The 19,579-nt window shown below is 38.6% G+C and overlaps 1 protein-coding gene across 1 annotated transcript in view; it reads right to left on the bottom strand.

Moving 5' to 3' along the window:
• Nucleotides 1-19,579, bottom strand: part of megf11 (multiple EGF-like-domains 11) — a gene marked incomplete at its 3' end in the record, with an annotated part of 52,990 nt that overhangs the window by 16,491 nt on the left and 16,920 nt on the right. The window contains exons 5-9 of the mRNA XM_079253917.1: nt 7,756-8,002; nt 7,541-7,661; nt 7,016-7,152; nt 5,368-5,580; nt 4,705-4,879 (exon numbers count right to left, since the gene is read on the bottom strand). Of these exons, the coding sequence (XP_079110043.1) occupies nt 4,705-4,879; nt 5,368-5,580; nt 7,016-7,152; nt 7,541-7,661; nt 7,756-8,002 (893 nt within the window). The remainder of the gene's footprint in view (nt 1-4,704; nt 4,880-5,367; nt 5,581-7,015; nt 7,153-7,540; nt 7,662-7,755; nt 8,003-19,579) is intronic.

The raw sequence follows: 19,579 nt of genomic DNA, 5'->3' as shown, positions 1-19,579 counted from the left end.
AGTTAGCATTCAGGCTGCTGTAGCATCGGTTTTTATTCTAATCAGAAATTATCCCTACCTTCCTTATTTAAGAAATGCAAAGACAAGACTGTCCTATGTATGTTATGTTTGTCTCCTTTCTTTGTTTTGCATTTCCTTTGCAAAAGGTGTTGTGAATTTGAAGCACTTATTATACAGCTCATGTCGAAGACATGATGTGTATCGAAAGAAGCACCAGTGTCTACACCCTCATTAGATCAACGGTGCGAGTTAGCAGTGGCAGGGATGACAATACATGAGGATTTGGCCACAGCCAAACTAACAAAAAAGGGTAAAACCAAGCAAATAAATTCCACAGGGGAGAGCAGAATCTCCTAGGCATCCCTGACAGCTGGCAGCACTCACTCTGCTATTAATGAGAGCACCAAGAGATCGGCAGCCATGCCTTTTAGTCCCTTGCCATTGCATTAGAGTGAAGTATCCAGTAAAGGACATGGAGTACTCTTCCTATGTCCTCTGCAACCGACTGTCATTAGGATTTCTCTGCTTTAAAGGCTGAGCACAGACAACCTCCACTGGTTTCGTCCCACCCTCAGCTGGATATCAGAGTCAGTGTTCGGTTTCCCACACCCTCCCTTTCAAACCCTACCTTGAGTGACAGGTGACACAATGATTTAGAGTTCCAATTAGAGGCCCATAGGAGTCCTGGGTGGATCTTGCTTTGCTCACCAGAGTGCTGGGGGACTGCTGGCTGCTCACTCCTCTCATTATCATTTTGAACTCAGTTTAAACAGGAGGCAGGAGGAGATGTGCCAGTGGACGCCAGGGGCAGAACACACATCTTAAAACATCTCTCCTCCCCGTACACCACATAAAAGCGCCTGTCTGTGAATGAAATTTTTATCAATCGGCTGCAATAACCTTTGTTCTGTTGAAAATGACAGCTTCAAGACTGCTAACAATAGCAGTTCAGTTACAGTTGTTAAGTGTGGATAGAAGTTTGACTAGCCGGGGGGGAAGAGGGGGTTGGACAGACGGGGGTGGGCAGGGAGGGTTCGGTCATTCTTCAGAGGACAGACAATTTATTGGTGACTGGGCTCATGGATAAAACTTCATGCAGCCACATATGACCACATAGATTTTGCTGTATCCATGGCTGTGTCGAATTCCACTTGGCTTCACCTTCCTAGCACAGACAGCAGCACTTGGATTGCTCTCCAGAGTGGAAAGGCAGCCCTCTCATTAGTTATCTGATTCATATTCCTTCAGAGCAGAGAAGGACAGAAGTCTGAATGAGGAGAATCATTATTAATACACGGGCTGTCAGTCCATCGCACAAGAGCAGCAAGACCTTACATAACACAGCCAATAGGCGGCAACCATACCTGAGCCCCTCTGGGGCAGCCAGGTTGTCCTTGGCTAAAGCACTAAATTCATATCTATTAGTTGCTTAATGTAATTGGAGTGTGTTGCCTCCCCCCCTCCAGAAAGCCACAAGCTGAAACATATTGATTAGACTTTTACCCATTGAGACAAGATGCAAATGGCACCACTAATTACCAATCAGTCTCACTCCTTAGCAGTTCATCTAACTGCTGGATGAATGGAACGAGTGCAGTTTAAATTTCATGCAGTATTGGAAAAAAAGGAACCTATGAACCTTTTGATGCGCCAAGAAAAAACCCTAAGAGAGGGTTTTGTGATTTGTCTGCACCACTTCAGATTGCATATTGTATTCTATTTCTCATTCATTAATTTTGCAGACACAGAACTGTCAAAAGACCATGTAGAGACTGTACGTTACTGTGTGCAGAAGCTACATATTGCAAAGGGACAATGCCTGAGTAGGTAACATGTAATCACTTTGTCCCAGTCAAAAAGAGCATGTCCAATTACTAGAGCTAAATCAAGCGTGCAGGTGCACTCAGTCTCTTCCAACACTTTGCTTGGTTTGCCCCCCGATGGGACTCCAGAACAAAGATGCAGTGAGGAGACTTAGTCTTATCGGTGCTTCCCTGAGGAAGGGACTTCACTTTCAATCATGGCCTCAACACAATCATCAGCCACATTCTAACAGCTCTACTTGATAATAATCATGTAGCCCACTATGCATGTGGCTCAAACAGGTAGCACCCACCCATCTCTGAATTGCTAACATGTCTGTGTTGTTCTGCACAGCAGCAGCTTTGTAAAAAGTACAAAAAAAACAAAACAAAACAACACTTCTCCCTCCCCACTCGCAAACACACCAATCCTCCATATGAGCTGTGTCTGTTCCCATCTGACTGCCTTCTTTTCTATCCAGCTTTTGCCCTCTAGGTCTGTTTAATAGATCTGGCAGCCTTTCCCAGCAGCCGCCAAAGAGAACAGGTGGAGCAAATTAAGACACAGTCTGTAGCCCGGCTCAGTAGCTCAATTCACCACAGTGGCCTGCTGTAAGACACAAGCAATTTCCACTGAAATGTAATATTGGCAGACTTGTACCCACTTGGTCTCCGTTGCTCTGTGACTTCAGATTGCAAGAAAAAGAAATACAGTGGGGAACCTGGTTCAAGTTACCTAACTAATTTGACAGTTGTAAAAGGGGACATAATGGCTGCACAAAAAACAGCTTAAACAGAATTGGTCAAAGATAATATTTTCTTCCACCTGGTGTAGGAATGCAGATATAGGCTTGTTCTTTTCTTGTCAATATAACCCTACAATAATAACTGTTGTGTAAAATAAACATAGCTAATGTTGATTACTTACATGGTTTGTGACATAAAATTAATTATAGTGAAGAAATAGTAAAACAGAGCACATGTATAATAACGCAATAATAAAATGTCTCACCTTGTTCTTGACTGAGTCCAAAGAGCTCCTAAAGTGATACTGGGACCATTGCCAAAACATTACAACCACAATGCCATACATTTTACAGTCACAGATAACGTGAAATATATTAATTAAATATATAAATTACACGTACAACCTTCACAACTAAGATTCATATTGAAGAGAGATAAAATACTTTAAAGCATTTTGTAAGAAATACTCAAACTCATAAATGTAACGATTATTGCATTCAACAAGAATGAAAATGTTTACGATTTTGATTTTAAAAAAAACAAAACAAAAAAACAGCATTTAATTAGATATAAATTAAACCATTTGGATGTTCATAAGCTGAGGTTGTAATCAAATATATATTCAGTTAATACAGACGTGTGTCATTTTAACACAAAGTTCTGGACATTTTGGGGCTATTGTCATGTGTTTAAATGTAGCACTAAAAAAGTGTGGGAATCTTGAAACTATGTGCATTTGACTCATCTTGATCAAACACTGACACCCCTAAATTACATTCATGATTCCATAGCACCCCAGAGAGCTGAGAAACTACATGGCATCCAGCCTGGCAAGATATCACTTCGTCTCACAGCATTGCATCACATGCCAACAACTAGATAGCAAGATCCTTTCACAATAATGAGTAAAGATTAGAAAGACACTTTTTTTCATAATAAGTCGAGAGGATAAGAGTAAACACTGAACTGTCTTTTACTCAGTAAGGAGCGCAGAGATAAAACTGGATGCAAGATATATGCAAACTTAGCTTTGTTGCTATTAATGGGCTAACTAATAACTGTTGAACTTGTTTGTAAACCAAAGTTTAGCTTCTCTTATGCTACAGCTGCTATGAGGAGTTAAAAATACATGGTAAGGGATTAAATTAAAAAAAAACCCACAGGCAGAGTATGAAGTTTTATACTCATGAGTCCCAGTTTACTTCACATGACAGCGATGCGTTACACAAAAAGTAACTACAAAAGCTCGTTTCCTAACTCTAATGCCTAGACTTTTAAACTTCTGTTAATGCAGACAGTTATTGATAGTTTATAATTGTTGGGGAAAGCTAACTGCTTAATTCAACATCTGGTTTGATAATCATGAAAAGAGTACAACTACTTATGAAAAAATGTAACATCCAAGTCAAAAGCAACTGTTCACACAAAATATTATTTCTCATGCAATCACCTCCTGCAACATGTTTATATACCATATACATGTGGTTAAGTTGACTTCATATTACAGCAAAGGACACATAAGACATTATGGCAGCAGTGAATTCATCCCTAATGTTATTTATCAGATTAAAAAGTAAATTGTGACCTCATCATTATCATGCCTGCATGCTTCGTAGATTAAACTTGATTAGTCCCCTTGAACCTGTTCTTTACTAGGATGCTTGGTTTTTAAAGTGTCTGTCTGCCACTGTCTGTTGGCAAATCTCATGACAAAGAATTGGAAGTTTAAAACCAGGCCCTCAACCGTGTGACTTCCTTTTTATTCTTGTAGATTATTTTAAGTGTTTCAAGCATGCCAAGCATTTATTTCCTTATATGTTCATTCTAGTTTTACAACTTTTCATGAAGCAGCTGTGGGATCTGTTGGTTTGTGTGACGGTGAAGGCCACTGCCTTGCAGGTTTTAGATTTGTCCAAACTTTAACTTTACTTTTTAAAATGAAATGGAATTACCCAACAACTTGTCCTCAAGTTCTCCAAAAGCCTATTTATGACTCAAGAATTTGAGCCAGGTGAAACATCTAAAATCTGTAGGGCAGTGGCCCTCAAAGGCTGGGTTTGGACAAGCCTGGTGTAGCGTAACTGTACTGCCATCCTGTCCTGTCAGTCTCAGAACAGAGATACATCTTAAGAAAAGGTCAAATTGAAATACTCACCATGAAGCCAGGGGCACAGATACAGGCACCTGTGACAGGATCACAATCAGCTCCGTTGGCACAGCTGCAAGATAGCACGCATCCCTCTCCATAGTATCCAGCCGAGCAGGTCTCATTACAGTAAAGTCCTGTCCATCCTGCAGAGCAGGTGCATTCACCAGAAAGTGGATGGCAGCTACAACATAATGAGAGAGAAATATGGGTCAGCAACAGGAAGAAAGTGAGAGAAAGATGAAGTTTCAGCGCTGAAACTATCAACACTTCATTCTTGAACAGGATCAAAGTGTTAAGCCATTGCTAACAGCAATTCATCCATCCAAATGTCTACGCTATGCTTCAGATAGATGAGATGTCCCTTTTCTCCTTCACTCTGGAATGATTTCTATGGCCATCGCCTAACTCCTGCCGGAATCAGAGCATTAACACTGCATTAACTATGAATGCAGCTGAGAAATTATGAATGAAGCAAAGGTCGCGATTAAAAGCTAACTGGATGACATGGCCAGGAGGTGTCCTGACTTCAGAATGAGCGCTGGCTTAAAGCTAAGTTCAGACTAAATTGAGTCACAGGATTCTTTATTCATATTGAGTTAGAGAGGGGCTTTGCTTTGGGGCTCGGCTGGATTGAAAGCATGTGTGGCCTTGAACGGATGTCTCACTTACCTCACAGTGTTGGTGGTATTACAGGGGCAGTACTTGTCACAGATGAAGCCATAGAGACCTGAAGGACAGAATCTTTCTTGACAATTTGGGCCTTTAAACCCGGTTTCACACAGACAAGCTCCAGTGATGTGATGACACTTGGCACCATTTTGGCACTCACACCTGTGGTTACACTGCGGACCGTAGGTGCCTACAGGACAGTCTTCTTGACATCTAGTAGAAATGAACCAATGACAACACCTTTTACCTTCTAAATCATTCATCTCTTAGTCATTTGTTAGTAGAATTAAAACTGTATAAACCTGGGATTTAAGTCCTTACCACCACACAAATTGAATTAGTAAACAGATAAATAATAGCTATCTATAAAATGTCACTGTTTATGTAATAATAATAATCATGATAACAATAATAATAATGATAATAATAATAACAATAATAATAATAATAATAAAATAAAAAATTGCAGCGGCTTTTCCTTAAAACTCTAACTGCAGCTGGCACCACAAACATTATTAAGATTTCCAGAGTTAAATGATGAAATTTACTTTAAAAGGTAAAGACCAACATGTTCAAATTTCCTGAGGACTTTACAGGGAAGAGCAGAGCTTGCACAAGGCTTAAATATTCCTACAGAGGCTGGACAAGAATTTGTAATTGTCCTTAACGACAGAAATAATCATTACTGAGGAGTTTCTCTGCATGAATCACAGAAGTAGACTGAAAACTGATTTTGGCTACACTTAAAAATACCGACTTTACTGTAAAATATTGGTGTAATATCAGTCTCTGGAGTTGGATGAAGCTATTTCAACTAGTATTAGAATACATATTCTCATTACATTTGAATATTTAAGTTATGTTTCATGTTTAAATTACCTTAGCTTTAGTTGTAACAGAGGGCAGCTGTATTATTATATTAGACAGGAGAAGGTGGGGTTGATGCAATCTTAGATTATTCCTGGCAGGTTAATTCACCCACCACTGCCAAAATGAATGAGGGCAATTTTGTAAAATAATAAAGTAAAGGAAAGGTCTTGGAAAGGAAGTGTTTCCATCAAAGAGACAATTGCTTTAGCTGAACTTATAAACGTAGGTTGCTTTGGGCTGCTCCAGCAGGCAAAAGAAACTCAAAAGATCTGTGGATTTCAATGAGACCTTAATATAAGTCCATTACTTATAATTAATGAGGAGAACCCAAACAGCATGTAGGCCCTGCGAGATCAATGGACTGGCTGGGAGTGGATGTGGATGAAAGCTGAAGACATGAAGCCTTGCTGGCCAGCACATAGTACAAGATTAATTTCACATAAACACCCCTATTAAAAGTGTCTACTCTACCTTCAGATTGAGTAATGGGTGTTTATAGATGCTTATTTCTCTTTTGTGTGTGAAGATTTCAGTATTTCCCTTATATTTTACAAGAGCAGTCAGGTTTGTGCCTCATTTAGAACTCCACAAAGAGAATAGGTCAATGAGTGGCTGTTTATTGCACAACTGTCTGCATAAAACCATCCTTTTGCATTAAATACAAATATCAATAAATCATCCCACTGACCTATTTTTAAATCAGGAGAGAAAATTTTGAAAAAAAACCCAAAATACTTGTGTGCATTACAATTTTACGGCAAAGGCATCTGCAGCTTACCTGCGTCCACTGAAGCCAGCTGCACACTGGCACTGTCCCGTGACGTGGTCGCATAGTCCGCCATTGCGACATGAGCAATCTTTGCTGCAGTTAATACCATACTTGCCAAGAGGACAGGGCTGGGCACAAACTGAACCCTTTAAAAAAGGAAATAAATTTAAATGAATAACTCAAAATTGTATATGACACACATCACTCATCACCAACCTTAATACCAGAGTATAGAGACTACACTATGCAAGGTCACTGGCGTTTGTACACTGTTAACACGCAGGTTTTCTTTTCCTTTGTATGCATACTACTCTAATAGTAGTGAACTGTTCACTCAAGAAATACTGTCAACTCACAATGAATATTTCAAGAAAAGAAACATTCTTTCCTGTACACCATTTTAAACACCAGCTCTATAGAAAAAGCCTAATGTTTCTTTTTTTTTTTTTTTAGCTCAAACAGCAATGACATTTAATATTTTTTCTCTCTGAGGCATTTTTTCTTCATTACATTCATAGTGCTTGTGTGACCTACCGTCCACCCGGCAGGGCACGAGCAGTCTCCTGTGATGTGATGGCATGTTCCTCCATTTTGACAGGGGCACCGCTGCTCACACTGGGGTCCATGACTACCAGAGGGGCAGCGCTCTCCACAGCTGCCACACAAGTTAAGAGTAAAATGTTTCAGTATACAACTTTTTTTTTTTTCTGTGAAAATATCAAAGGAGTAAACATGCTGGGGGTACTCACAAAGCTCCTGTATACCCTGGTGCGCAGATGCACTCTCCTGTCTCATGGTTGCAGGTGGCACCATTGAGACACTGGCAGGGTAACTGGCAAACCTTGCCATAGAAACCATGTTCGCAGGGCTCCTCACAACGCCACCCCTGGTACCCATCAGTGCAGACGCAGGCACCTGTGATGGGGTTACACTTTGCTGCATTTCGGCACTGGCACCGATTACTGCAGTGAGGGCCCCAGAAGTCACTCTCACAGCCTGCGGGCACACAGACACAAGACATCAAACGGGCCAGAATAACAAACACCAAGATACTATTTACCCTGGAAAACATCTGAAGTCCTAATAGTTGTGTAAAAGCAAGTAAAGTAAATAAATTATTCATAAACAATCTCTGTAACACATGTAATAGTTAATCATTAATAATAAATGTAATGGGAATTACTCCTTCCAACTAATTACCTCTTTTTTTCAACTATAGCCTTGATGCTTCGTAAGATGAAAGACAGTATTTCACAGTTCTAATATGTATAGACAATTTTATCTATAAGGTTAAAACCTGGCATCTTGTTTTCATTGTTGACAAATTGTTTGCAAAGTGAATGAAAACCAGCTAATGAAACTAAAGTTAAAATGGTTTCGCTGTAGCCAAGGGGCAGACAATTTATTGGTGCCATTAAAGTTGCAGCGCCTTCATTACCTGAAACATTACGATGGTTTTGAAGTTGATTCCATTACTGCTGTACTAGATCTAAATGCAACTTATAAAATATATAATATACAGTTTTTTGTTTTACAACAAAACATTTGTGTAAATGTTTTGTTGTAAAGAAAATATGACCACTTTCTTTCTTATTTTCAAACTTTTTATTTCATTTTAATAATAAATTAGCCTACAGCTGAAAGCCACAAACATAAAGAGGCCAGAATGTAGGGTATTGCATGATGAAATAGTGCATGCTGGGTTTTTTCATTCAGTTTTTCCAACAATAATGAAACCAGAGCAGCCACATCACTTAATATCCTTAACTTTCTTCAATCCTTGTAAGGGTCATATACAGTATGGTTAGAGAAACATGAAAGCAAAAATCAGAGGCACAAGTAACATGGGCAAATATAATAAAGCTCGACCCAAATCCAATGGTTGCAATTTTAATATAAACAAAATCATTTAAAATATTTTGTTGCAATAAAATCTTCAATTTCTCAAATTTTAAACTAGTTGTAGATTAAACCTCCACATCACTACAGTAACGTCAGTAATATCCAGTTTGAAAGGTATTAATACCATCAGCTAATGTCATCTGACATTGTTTTCATCTTACTTATGCTATTGTTCGTATTACCAAATGTGTAACTCGTTATCCGACTTATCCCCTCATGCTTTTACCCTTCCAGGTTGCAGACCTTCACAAGACCAGTTCAGAACTCACACTCACAACACCAACTGTGTTTGGACCAGAAAGGCTCCAGCTGACTGGCAGAGAAAACTCATTCAGTGTAAACAGAAAATGTACCTGGGCATGTTTTTGGTGTTTAAATAAAATTTTAGATGCTTCCTTTGCTGCAATTAAATAAAATTGTGTATGAATAACAATCAGGAAAAAAAACAAAAAACAGCAGGAAGTGTTTCTCAGTCTGAGTTGTCAGCAGGAAAAATAAATGTTATGTATTTGTAACCTTGCTAAATATGCTGACTGACTGATCTTATGAGTAATAACACAAAAACCAGGATAAAGTCATGACTGTGCTCTGTTATGAATGCTCAAATCATGTGAAGCTACCATCGTTAAGCAGAGATGACCAGCAAAAATAGTCCTTACAGCTGTTAATTGGTTAACTTTGATAAAATAAGATTGCTAAGTGATACCTTAGGGGGAAGATGTAAAACCTCATATGTCAAGGAATTGCTCTGTTTACAAAACTCAATAAAATCTATAACTGCAAGCAAACAGCTAATTTTCAAGGTTAAATGAACAACTGTCTTGTATGTGACGAACAATCAGTTCTGAGATGGGATAGCAGCTAGTCTTGACTCTCACCAGGGTAATTGGTCTTCTGAGCAGAGAGGCAATTTAAGTGATTGTTGTAGTCTTGATGTCTATCCATCAGTAACATGAGCAGCAGCATCACAAAGAACAGTTTGAGATCAGACTCTCGTCGTAGCAAGAACAACGAATATTCCTCTATTGATTCTCACATCATTGCAGATTCAGTTCGAAAAATGTAAAGACACTACACCCTTGTTGTATGCTCGGTTTGCCAGAGCTGTGATCAGCCAGTGTAGGAGCTTAATGAAGCCTCTTTTGTGGTCGGCACTGAAGCCTGTTTTTCCAGGCACACAGCAGGAAGATGATCAGCCCTTGGCTGATACAGACAGGTCTGCTCTGAAGGGGGTCTCTAAACACTGGGCTAGTGCAGTATTACTTCTGCAGTTGGACAGACTAGAGGCCGCATTACAAGGCTCACACTGATTTGATCTAATCTGCTGCTGGCCTCCAGTCTGCCATGAATGAGTTCCCTGAAGGCTGAGCTGCTGCCACGCAAACGACCCTGGCACATTAAATCTGAGGTGTGCAGGCGGGCTGCAGTAATGGATGAGCAGTTTAGCTGCAACTTGGTTTAGCAGTCTTTCAGCACTCATCAGAGCCCACTCAGCACATCAGAAAATAGACCGCATCCACATAACTAGAGGCATCATCACCTCTGGTTTTAACTTAAACCTGGACCACATTAGAAGTAAGAGAATTTCATTCTCGGATAAGTATAATTCAAAACAGGATGTCAGTAAAAAAGAACAAAAAAATACTTGCACTGCAAAGGCAAAAAGAAATAAAGTAAAATCTATCAAGTGCTTAATTTGCAGACATTTTTTGTCACTGAGGATCCTAACTAATGTTGCCTTAGGAAGTTTTAAACCTTCTTTAGCTTGCTGTTAGAAGCCTCAGCACATTGAGGGCAAAGCCCATTATCTTGCTGCCTCTCTGCTAGACAAAGGTTCCCAAACTTTACCGAATAGTCTCTCACTTTCCAGCTCTGACAGCATTTAACTGTGATTAAGGAGTCAGAGTTCACAATGAGCTGCAGGCAAAAACAGAGAGAAACAGCACAAGAAAGTAACATGTGGCATAAAGGCTTGAGTTTCTAGAGGGTACAACTAAATTGTGTGCAGTGATGAGGACCCCTGTGGATTGTGGTGTGTGGTCAACAAATCCCACACAAGTCTGTTCCTAGAGAAGTTACAATCCATCCCATTAACTGGTGTGGTCTGGGTCAGTGTGCCTAACTAAAGGACACATGCACCTGCAAGCCTAAACTCTCAGTGCTCATAATGCATGACAGTTGGAATGTGGATAACCTCACACGCACAGAGAAAGGTTCAGTCCCAAGATGCTCGGCTAAATCCTCTCGGGTGGAACAAAACAGATCACGATTAGATGTACAGGCAGGTAGTAAACTTCTGAATGTGAAGTCCAAAGAACAGACTGAGAGAGCCATCATGGTGGTTGCTGTACTTTGAAGTGTGTTCAAGAGTCTGCATAATCAGAGGCTGGCTGCAACAGGATTAAAACCAGCCAGCTTTCAGCAGCTGACTTTATCCAGGCATTCTCCTGAACTTGGCCTCAACAGCAAAAAGTTTGTCACTGTTCTCTATAAGGAGAAGTGTGTGCCACAGAAAGCACCCATAAGCTTCTCAAAGCTAAATTCAAAATGGGGGTGTGAGTCAAGCTCTTTAAACAGAGAATGTCTTCCCGATTCTTTAGTTTTATTTTTAATTTATTCCACTGAATAAAGAACAATTGCAAACTTCAATTACAGTCCAATCACGTCTCGTATAAATGCTGGTCACTTGAGGCTGCTGGTGCAGACGGCTATGTGCCATTTCCCCATCTCTAAGTGGATAAACCACATTATTGAAATTAGAATATTTGGCACACAGCCCTACTTCGCTCCCCACGGCCAGAGTCACTCATTGTCACATAAAGCAAACTGTAGACACTTAAGGGATAACTTAGCTAAAGACATGAAGGCACAATGCTCTGGCTGCTAAGAGCATTTCACTCCATGCTGACTTTCAGCAGAGCTAGTAAAGCAAATCTGCATCACTCACTTTTCTTGATGAATCTCCTGCATTGCTTCATAAGAAGCTGCAGGTTCAGTATTGTCTGATTCATACTTTTACCACTAGCTTTGTTCTGTCTTTTTTTTCTCCTTGACAATGAAAATCATGAATTTTTAAATTATACGTCCTTTCTGGCCACAAAATAAAATGACATAAAGAGACCTGCTTTTGTGGATATTAAAATATTACCTTTTTTTTTTTTTTTTTTGAAGGAAGAACAATGAAACACTTTCTCTACAATTTGGGTGACATGAGAAGATCCACAATTCTGCTATTTGTAACACGAGTTATTGAATAAAAGACTCACATTAAGCTATTCACTGCAGCTTCCCTGACTTAATGACGCAGACTAATAGAGTGAAAAGCAGACAGGGTCTAGAGGGAAAGTGATGATTGTGTGTTAAGTGAGAAATTTGCACTGAATGATAAATGTCTCCAGCCATTGTTAAAACCGAGGCTGTAAAAGCTGCCAATATGCCACAAGACCAGCGCTACTGTCCTGTCCCTGTTCTGCTGACATCTCTTCAGCAGTTATTTATTAGCGCTCAAAAAACCAAGACACAAGTAAAAACTTGAAGATACATCCACGGGAGCTTGACAAATGGGATTCTAAACATACTGAAGAAGCTGCCAAAATTAATGTGGGCCATTCTGCTGAATTGGAATAACAACATGCTCCAGCTTCTGCTGTTGGGCGTGTCTTTTGTCCTGCCCTAATTCATCTTAGCTGAGGCCCTGTGTGTTCATATTTCCCCAGGGGATGTGCAGCAGAGGACCAAACTAACAACACAACACAGTGACTCTAAGAACAGTTATCTTTCCTATAATGCACCATATGCTCACTCCTGATACCACCTTGCACGTGGATAAGCAGTAACAAGATCTGACTGTTGCCTCCGTGGAGCAGCAAAACTAATGACTGAATAAGTTGATTCTTTTAGAGACTATGCATTACTGATTAAAAAGTCTGGCTTAGTTGTTTATCCAAAGCAGGATCTGATAATTTGTCTGAGTCCTACTCAGGATGTGAACCTGGATCGATGCAGGTGCAGCAGGGGCCAGCAGCTCCTCCTCAAAGCGCAGGACTAACAGGGTTAACAGGTCCATCGGTTGACGAAGACATACAAGGCCAGATCATCTCACACTTTATTCTAAACAAGCACTTAAAAGTGAAGCTACTTAAAAGGGCAGCCCCCTTTTTTCTAATAAAGTTGAGCAGTTGTGCAAGCAGGCTAAGAGAGAGGCTTTGCCTCAGTGCAGCAAACCAGTCACTTGCTCAACAGAACCAGACATGGCTCATGAAACCTTTTGGATCAGCAAACTGTTACACAGCCCACTGCTCCTTCAAATTAATAATTTACCCTTCACCCTGTCCCACACAAAACAAACCCTCTGCTGTCTGTGCCACAGGACATAAGCAATAAAAAGCAATCAAAGCAGAGGTGGGTGTTCATACAACACAACTACATAGAGTAGATGAAGTATGCATTAAACTGTAACTGTACTGCATCTCAGACATAACTCAAAACAGTCACTGGCATTGACTTGACCATTCAAAAACAATGTCACCCCGATAAAACCGAGTGTAGCCCTTCCTAATTTGCACATATTGATTTCCTATTTTCAATTATTAATTCTAATTAGGATGAAGTCGAATCTGCCATGGGGCAACAGCAGTCAATGTGAAGGGGTGCAGTCAGAATAGAGACTGATGAGCATTCATATGAGACCCAGCTGCTTTATACATTTCAAAGAAAGTTAATAATTTACTAATATATAAAAACAAGACTTTAACACTTTGTAAATTGCGACAACAAAACAATAATCATACGCAGAGAAACGTGTACAAATAATACATAATGCATTCTGCAAATGCTTCTCTCAGCAAAAAAATAAAACAAACAACCTTGCTTTTAAATCAAAGACTTTCCTCTGAATGATTGTCTTAAATTGGCTTTCCTACTCAGTGAAAATAGACAATCTTCCACTATTACAAGTAAATGGGGAAGCCCTAACCCAATTTTTTACTAAACTGCATTTAGAGGAAGGACATTCGCTTACTCTGAGAAAAATCTAAGCCATAGATCCATTTGTTTCTGCTCAGAAGGTGCGGTTATAAAGATGTGAATAAGTGCAAATCCTATAAAATACTCCCAAGTAGATTGCATTGCATGTAGAGGAGCTGTGCATGTCACAAAAGAAGTGAAATACCAAGTCAAGACGAGATAACACATGACTGCATGGAAGCCCATCTTAGAGCCTCTGAAGTTCTTTCGACATCAGAAAAATGAAATTGTTATCTTTCACCAGCAATATCTTTCACTTCACATGCAGTGCTGTGGAAAGAGGACTATTACAGATTTGTGCCTGGCTTAATTTGCAGAAGTGGTCGAAAAAAATGGGGCACTAAACAAGAGAAAGTTGCAGGATTTAAATTTGTGTACATGACATTGAGTCCTGCGCTGAGGCTAACGGATGATTTCAGTGATCATCCTGCAGCAAAGACACTATTCAACCCTGTTCTGAAACACTAAACAGTTTCGTGTGTGAAAGGTGTGTCACATGACACTGAGTGAGCTAGCTTCACATGTGGCAATGCCAGGCATGTGTGATTTCAGGTCTTAGGATCATAGAGTGCAAGCTTTTTCAAAGCTGCGCGACATCAATTATCCTTCTATGATGCTGCGATGCTGTGAAAATAGCAGTTTTAGCGCAGGTCCTAGGGGTGTATTGCCAAGTAACACCATAAAAACCACTAACACAGCATGCCACACTATAGAAACAACGTAACATCCCACAGCGTGCAGCTGTAAGGGCAAGCCCTACTATGTCACACATTCAGTGTTGCACAACAGAAGGGTTTTAATTTCACAGTGTGTCTGAAACAACCGACCATTATGCAAAAAATCATCAACACCCAGCACTCTCAATGGCTTGTTTAAATCAATTCTGATCTACAATTGTTTTATTCATTATTAAATCCACTTCAAACACAGAATTTTTATTAACCTGTGGTTCTTCCTAAAAGCCTGAAAAAAAATCACAAGCACCTAACACTAAAGTAAAACTGCAAAACTGTGCTTTTGTTTTGTGATAGTTGTAAATTTCATTACTGATTGATTCTCTAGATAGTCTTTGTCAAAACACCAGAAAATAAAATACTCGGTTGACAGATACTGACCAAATCTTAATTTCTGCTTGTTTTGCATAAAAAACTACTTAAATAATAAATAACCATTTAAATTTAAATGACAAGGCAAAGTAAAGGAAAAAGATTTAGAGTGTTTAGCTTGAAAATTATTTCAAACAATTACTAGGTTAACAAGATCGGTGCTTATTAAGTTTGCTCAACTAAATGATCAGTTGAATTAAAAATTGCTTTGTTTCTTAATGTAAGATTAAGCCAGGTTGTTATGATACTAAAGGATAGGAGGCAGAAACAGAAGTCCTCTCAAAAAACTACATCACATGCACAAAATAGCCCCCTCCCAGACATTTCCTTCAACATATGTACATGTGCACTTGAACATGGAATTGTTTTAAATTAGTTTTATAGACTAACACCAATTCCAACTTGTATCTTTGCTCAAACATAAACACAGTGTTAGCAAAATGAAATCTTATCAGTACAAAGAAATGAATTTCCTACAGGCTTTAAATAAAACTGCTTGGAGTTTAATCTTTCAGCATAATTCAGCTGCAACCTGAAAAATAAATGATAATTCTTTAACAATAAAACAGCATCCATTTTAAAGCACATTTAACTTGGTTTTAATTTTCCATAATTCTTCTGACTTAAACATGATTCATAATTCTGTCCTGTAAGAAACCACATCTACAAGCAGCATAGGGAAAAACATCAGTTTCCACATCAGAGTTGATGTCGCTGCCAATGCTTTTTTTTTTTTTTTACAAGCCACAAAGCTTGCATAGAGAATATTTCTTACTTTCAGGAGCGGCTAAACACCAAGGAGCAGTGGTCAGATGCAGCAAAACGGGCCGTTCTGAGATATTACTGAGATGGCAGGACGACACTTGACTAAAATAACTTTTCTCAATTCCTGTTTAGGTTTAACAAAAAAAAGTGGTAAAAATGCATAACTATACAGTGTGAACTAAAATGGATTTTTAAATTTTTTTTTTTTTACCAAGAAATCGTCTCCATCATCAACGCTACTTAACATGGTGTCATTGTTATATGTCAACACAACACACTATGACAAAACCCGTTTCCTGGTTGCCTTTGAGTAGTAAAATCACTTCGTGTTAAGGCTCAGTCACTGACATGCAGCTGCTTTCACAACCACAAGTAACATATTCTCTAAAATATGCTGCCAAAAACACTAAACTGGTACATGATTTTGGTGAAATATTAACTTGCAGTCCTTTAATCTTAAACATAAACAAATGGTTGGATATATTTTCCCATTAGAGTTAATGGAAAAGTGTGTCCAAACTCTGACTGGTACTGCATTTAAGTGAAAGAGGAGGTTCTGAAAAATAGTTTGACTTTCCACTGTTGGTGAGTATGATTTGCTCATAACGCAAATGTTCCTTAAAAAAAGGGAAAAAAAACCCAAAAACTCCTAATATGACAATATTTTGAGTTAAATGTTGCACATGCTGATCGGTGCATCAATATAGGATGTCTTAGCCATCTCCACTTCAGTGTGGGGAATAAAGACCTATCTCTAAACTGAAAGAAATATAGACTCATTGACAACATTAGACTTCCTGACCTTTAATAGAGTGGTTTCAACTATTAAAAAGCTCAAAGCATGAAAAAAATATGAAAAATGCAATGTTCTGTTAAAAGAAATAATTTGCTAAGGATCTGAAATATAATAATGATTGTTACTATACATAATTAAAAATATATTTTGACTTGCTTTTAGCTATCATAACTTCAACATCTGAAACAAAATACGGCATAAATTCTTCAATTTGTGCCGTATAAAAATATTTATCCTGGGCTACAACAAACAAATACATAGTTAAGGGGTAACTATGTGAAAGCTACACTTGCATACATGCATCTGGGCTGACATTGTTTTGCCTTTTACCCAGCAGGTAAAAAAACTCTTCAAAGTGTTAAAAAAAATGCTTAGAAATAAAATGTTGTGCATGCCTGATTTATTATTATATTAATTACATCAAGCAAGATGTGCATAGAAATTAGAGAAAGAGGAGTCAAAGCATTAAAACCTGACTGATATGGTCCCATGAATAAAAATGATTGAAAGCTATTTTTCTTGTTTATATCTTTGACATTTTCTTCTGTGGGGCAGCACACAATGCTTTTTGCATGTTTAGATAAAAAACCAGGAATATATCTGACACATCGCAGCATATGGACATGGAACTCAATGTCAACACTAAACACAATTCAGTTTGACAAAAGTCAATCAATCTGCCTATAAAATTATTCCCGACAATGTAGTAACACATACGCACAAGGAAACACAAGGATAATTGCTTTTTAATGATCTCTCATTATGCAAATGCTCATCATGAAGCCATTAATCTTGGGGTGTGTTTCTACCTGCCTGACCACCAGTAATGCCAAGAAACTGACAGTTATTGTACAAGAAAAGTTATGAAGCTTGCAAAGGCCTCAGTTTACTTGTCCATCCAGTTTCTCCAAATTACCCCATTCTCAAGGAAATCACCAAAAACTATAATTGAACAAAGCACTTTTCACAAAGTAAAATTAAAACTTTAGACACATAAAGTAACTGGACACAATTATTGATTCAGGCAAAATGAAGTTATCTAGCGAGGGTTTCTTTTTTAATATATTGAAGACAAGTTTAGAAGTTTTTCAATACATTTCAGAAACATACAAATGGTAAATTGGTCCAACATGTGGCTTCAAAAAGAAACTTAATGATAGAAGTATTGGAAGTTTTACTATTAGTGCTCACTGTAGAGAAAGTAAAAAAAAACAAAACAGCAGCTTGAGGATTAAGTGGAGCAATATGGAACAATATGGTTGTAAACAAAGCAGGGGGGTTCACAGGTCCAGACCAGAGAGGACACAAACTGTAAGACATGCACAAAAAAACAAAACACAAAAACAGCCTGAGATGAGCGATATACATCAGACTAATTTTCTGTGGATAAAGAAAACCAAAGAAAATTATTCTAGGAATTCAGTTTTTATCAGACACAATAAAGCCTATAAGAAAAAGAACATAATGGCATGCTGTGCAGCTACTTTGTTGCCTCTGGTCCTTTCAAAGGAATGATTAACTCTGAAGATTGCCAAGAAATGTTTGAGTGAAATGTGTTCTGAAAACATCCAGCATTGCCTGTGACAGGACAGAAACAGGAAAACATCTTCTATGGCCTTTTATTAACAGGGAAAAGCTGTAGAACAAGACTTTCCCCCTCTTTTCTCCATCACCTCTCTGGGATAATATGAAATGTTTGGAGATTTCTCAAGAAAGAAAGAAAAAGAAAGGGAAAAGAAAAAAAAAGAAAGAAAACTGAGAGTTCATCTCAAATGAACTGCTGGCTCTGAAAGCAGCATTATTATCCAGGCTCTGAAACTCACAGGGAACATGAATTATTCTCTCCGATTCTCAAAGTCAAAGTAGAGTGAAAAGTATACAACAGGAACTTATGGAGCATTGTGTGTGAGCAAGTGAGCGAAAGAGGGAGACATGCTGTAGTTTTAGAGGAAACTAAGACATGAATCAAAAATATGGAATGAGTTTGGTCAGAATGAGGCCAAAATGCTTCACATCAGCCTGCATGGTATTATCTTTCAGACAGGGAGCAGAGCTTAAATTATTTAAAATTAGTGAGATTTAATCATCGGTCATACTTGATTAAACAGGACAAACAAAAGGGAAAAAAAAACCCTTTCAGAACATTATTTCAGAGTCAGTGGAAGGGCCGCTGATATTGATCCATGGACCTTAACCCCCTTTTTGTTCTGTTGCAGAGGGCAATTTTGTCATTCATTCTACAGTATGCCTGTGACTCAAATGGAAGTCAGATACAGAATCATTACATGGTAAAAGCCAATGTTTAAAGAGATTGGCTAAAAGAATCACATGGTGTCGAGTTTCTTTACAAATCTTTTTGCTGGGGGGTAACTCACCTCTTTGAAGATGTGAATGCCCAAACCAGTGAGTCAGCATTTTCTGTCGCTTATCCATCTCAAGTCAATTAAAAGGTTTTAATGAAGAGCATGAAGTTCTTTTCTGCTCACACCTATTTTTAGATGAGTAAACGAGGTGTGAACTGATCGGTGCTATGTGGCGATTTCACTGGCACCAACTTTTTATTTATTTATTTATTTTTGCTGCTCTATTTCAGCTTTTCAATTAATCTGGAATCAGTTTCTGCAGGACACAGACTAAATCCTCATGAATGAATGCTTGAGTCTGGTAATGATTATATTTCCACTAAAATTAGCTTTGATCCTTATCACCCAGATGCCCTTTTTTTAATGTTTAGATCCCAGGCTACATCTCTTTGTTCCACTTACTACAGCCTAGCTATCGTCTCTATGTGTTTTGTCTCTTTCTTTTTTCCCCTCTGTGTAAAAGCCACCAATTTAATTGAATTTCAGTGCTTTTAATGTCTGCATTACCCTAATCAGAGAAGAGAAGAGTTGTTTATCTTGACCTTGGTAGAATTAGCAGAGGGTATTTGTGTGGAAGTTAATGCACCAACTATTCTTCAAATTGAAGCCTGAGCTT

Source organism: Telmatherina bonti (genome assembly GCF_933228915.1).
Source record: "Telmatherina bonti genome assembly, chromosome: 2".
NCBI classification, from domain to species: Eukaryota; Metazoa; Chordata; class Actinopteri; order Atheriniformes; family Telmatherinidae; genus Telmatherina; species Telmatherina bonti.
Note: the sequence above shows the minus strand (reverse complement) of the source record. Positions and strands in the feature narration are given on the sequence as shown.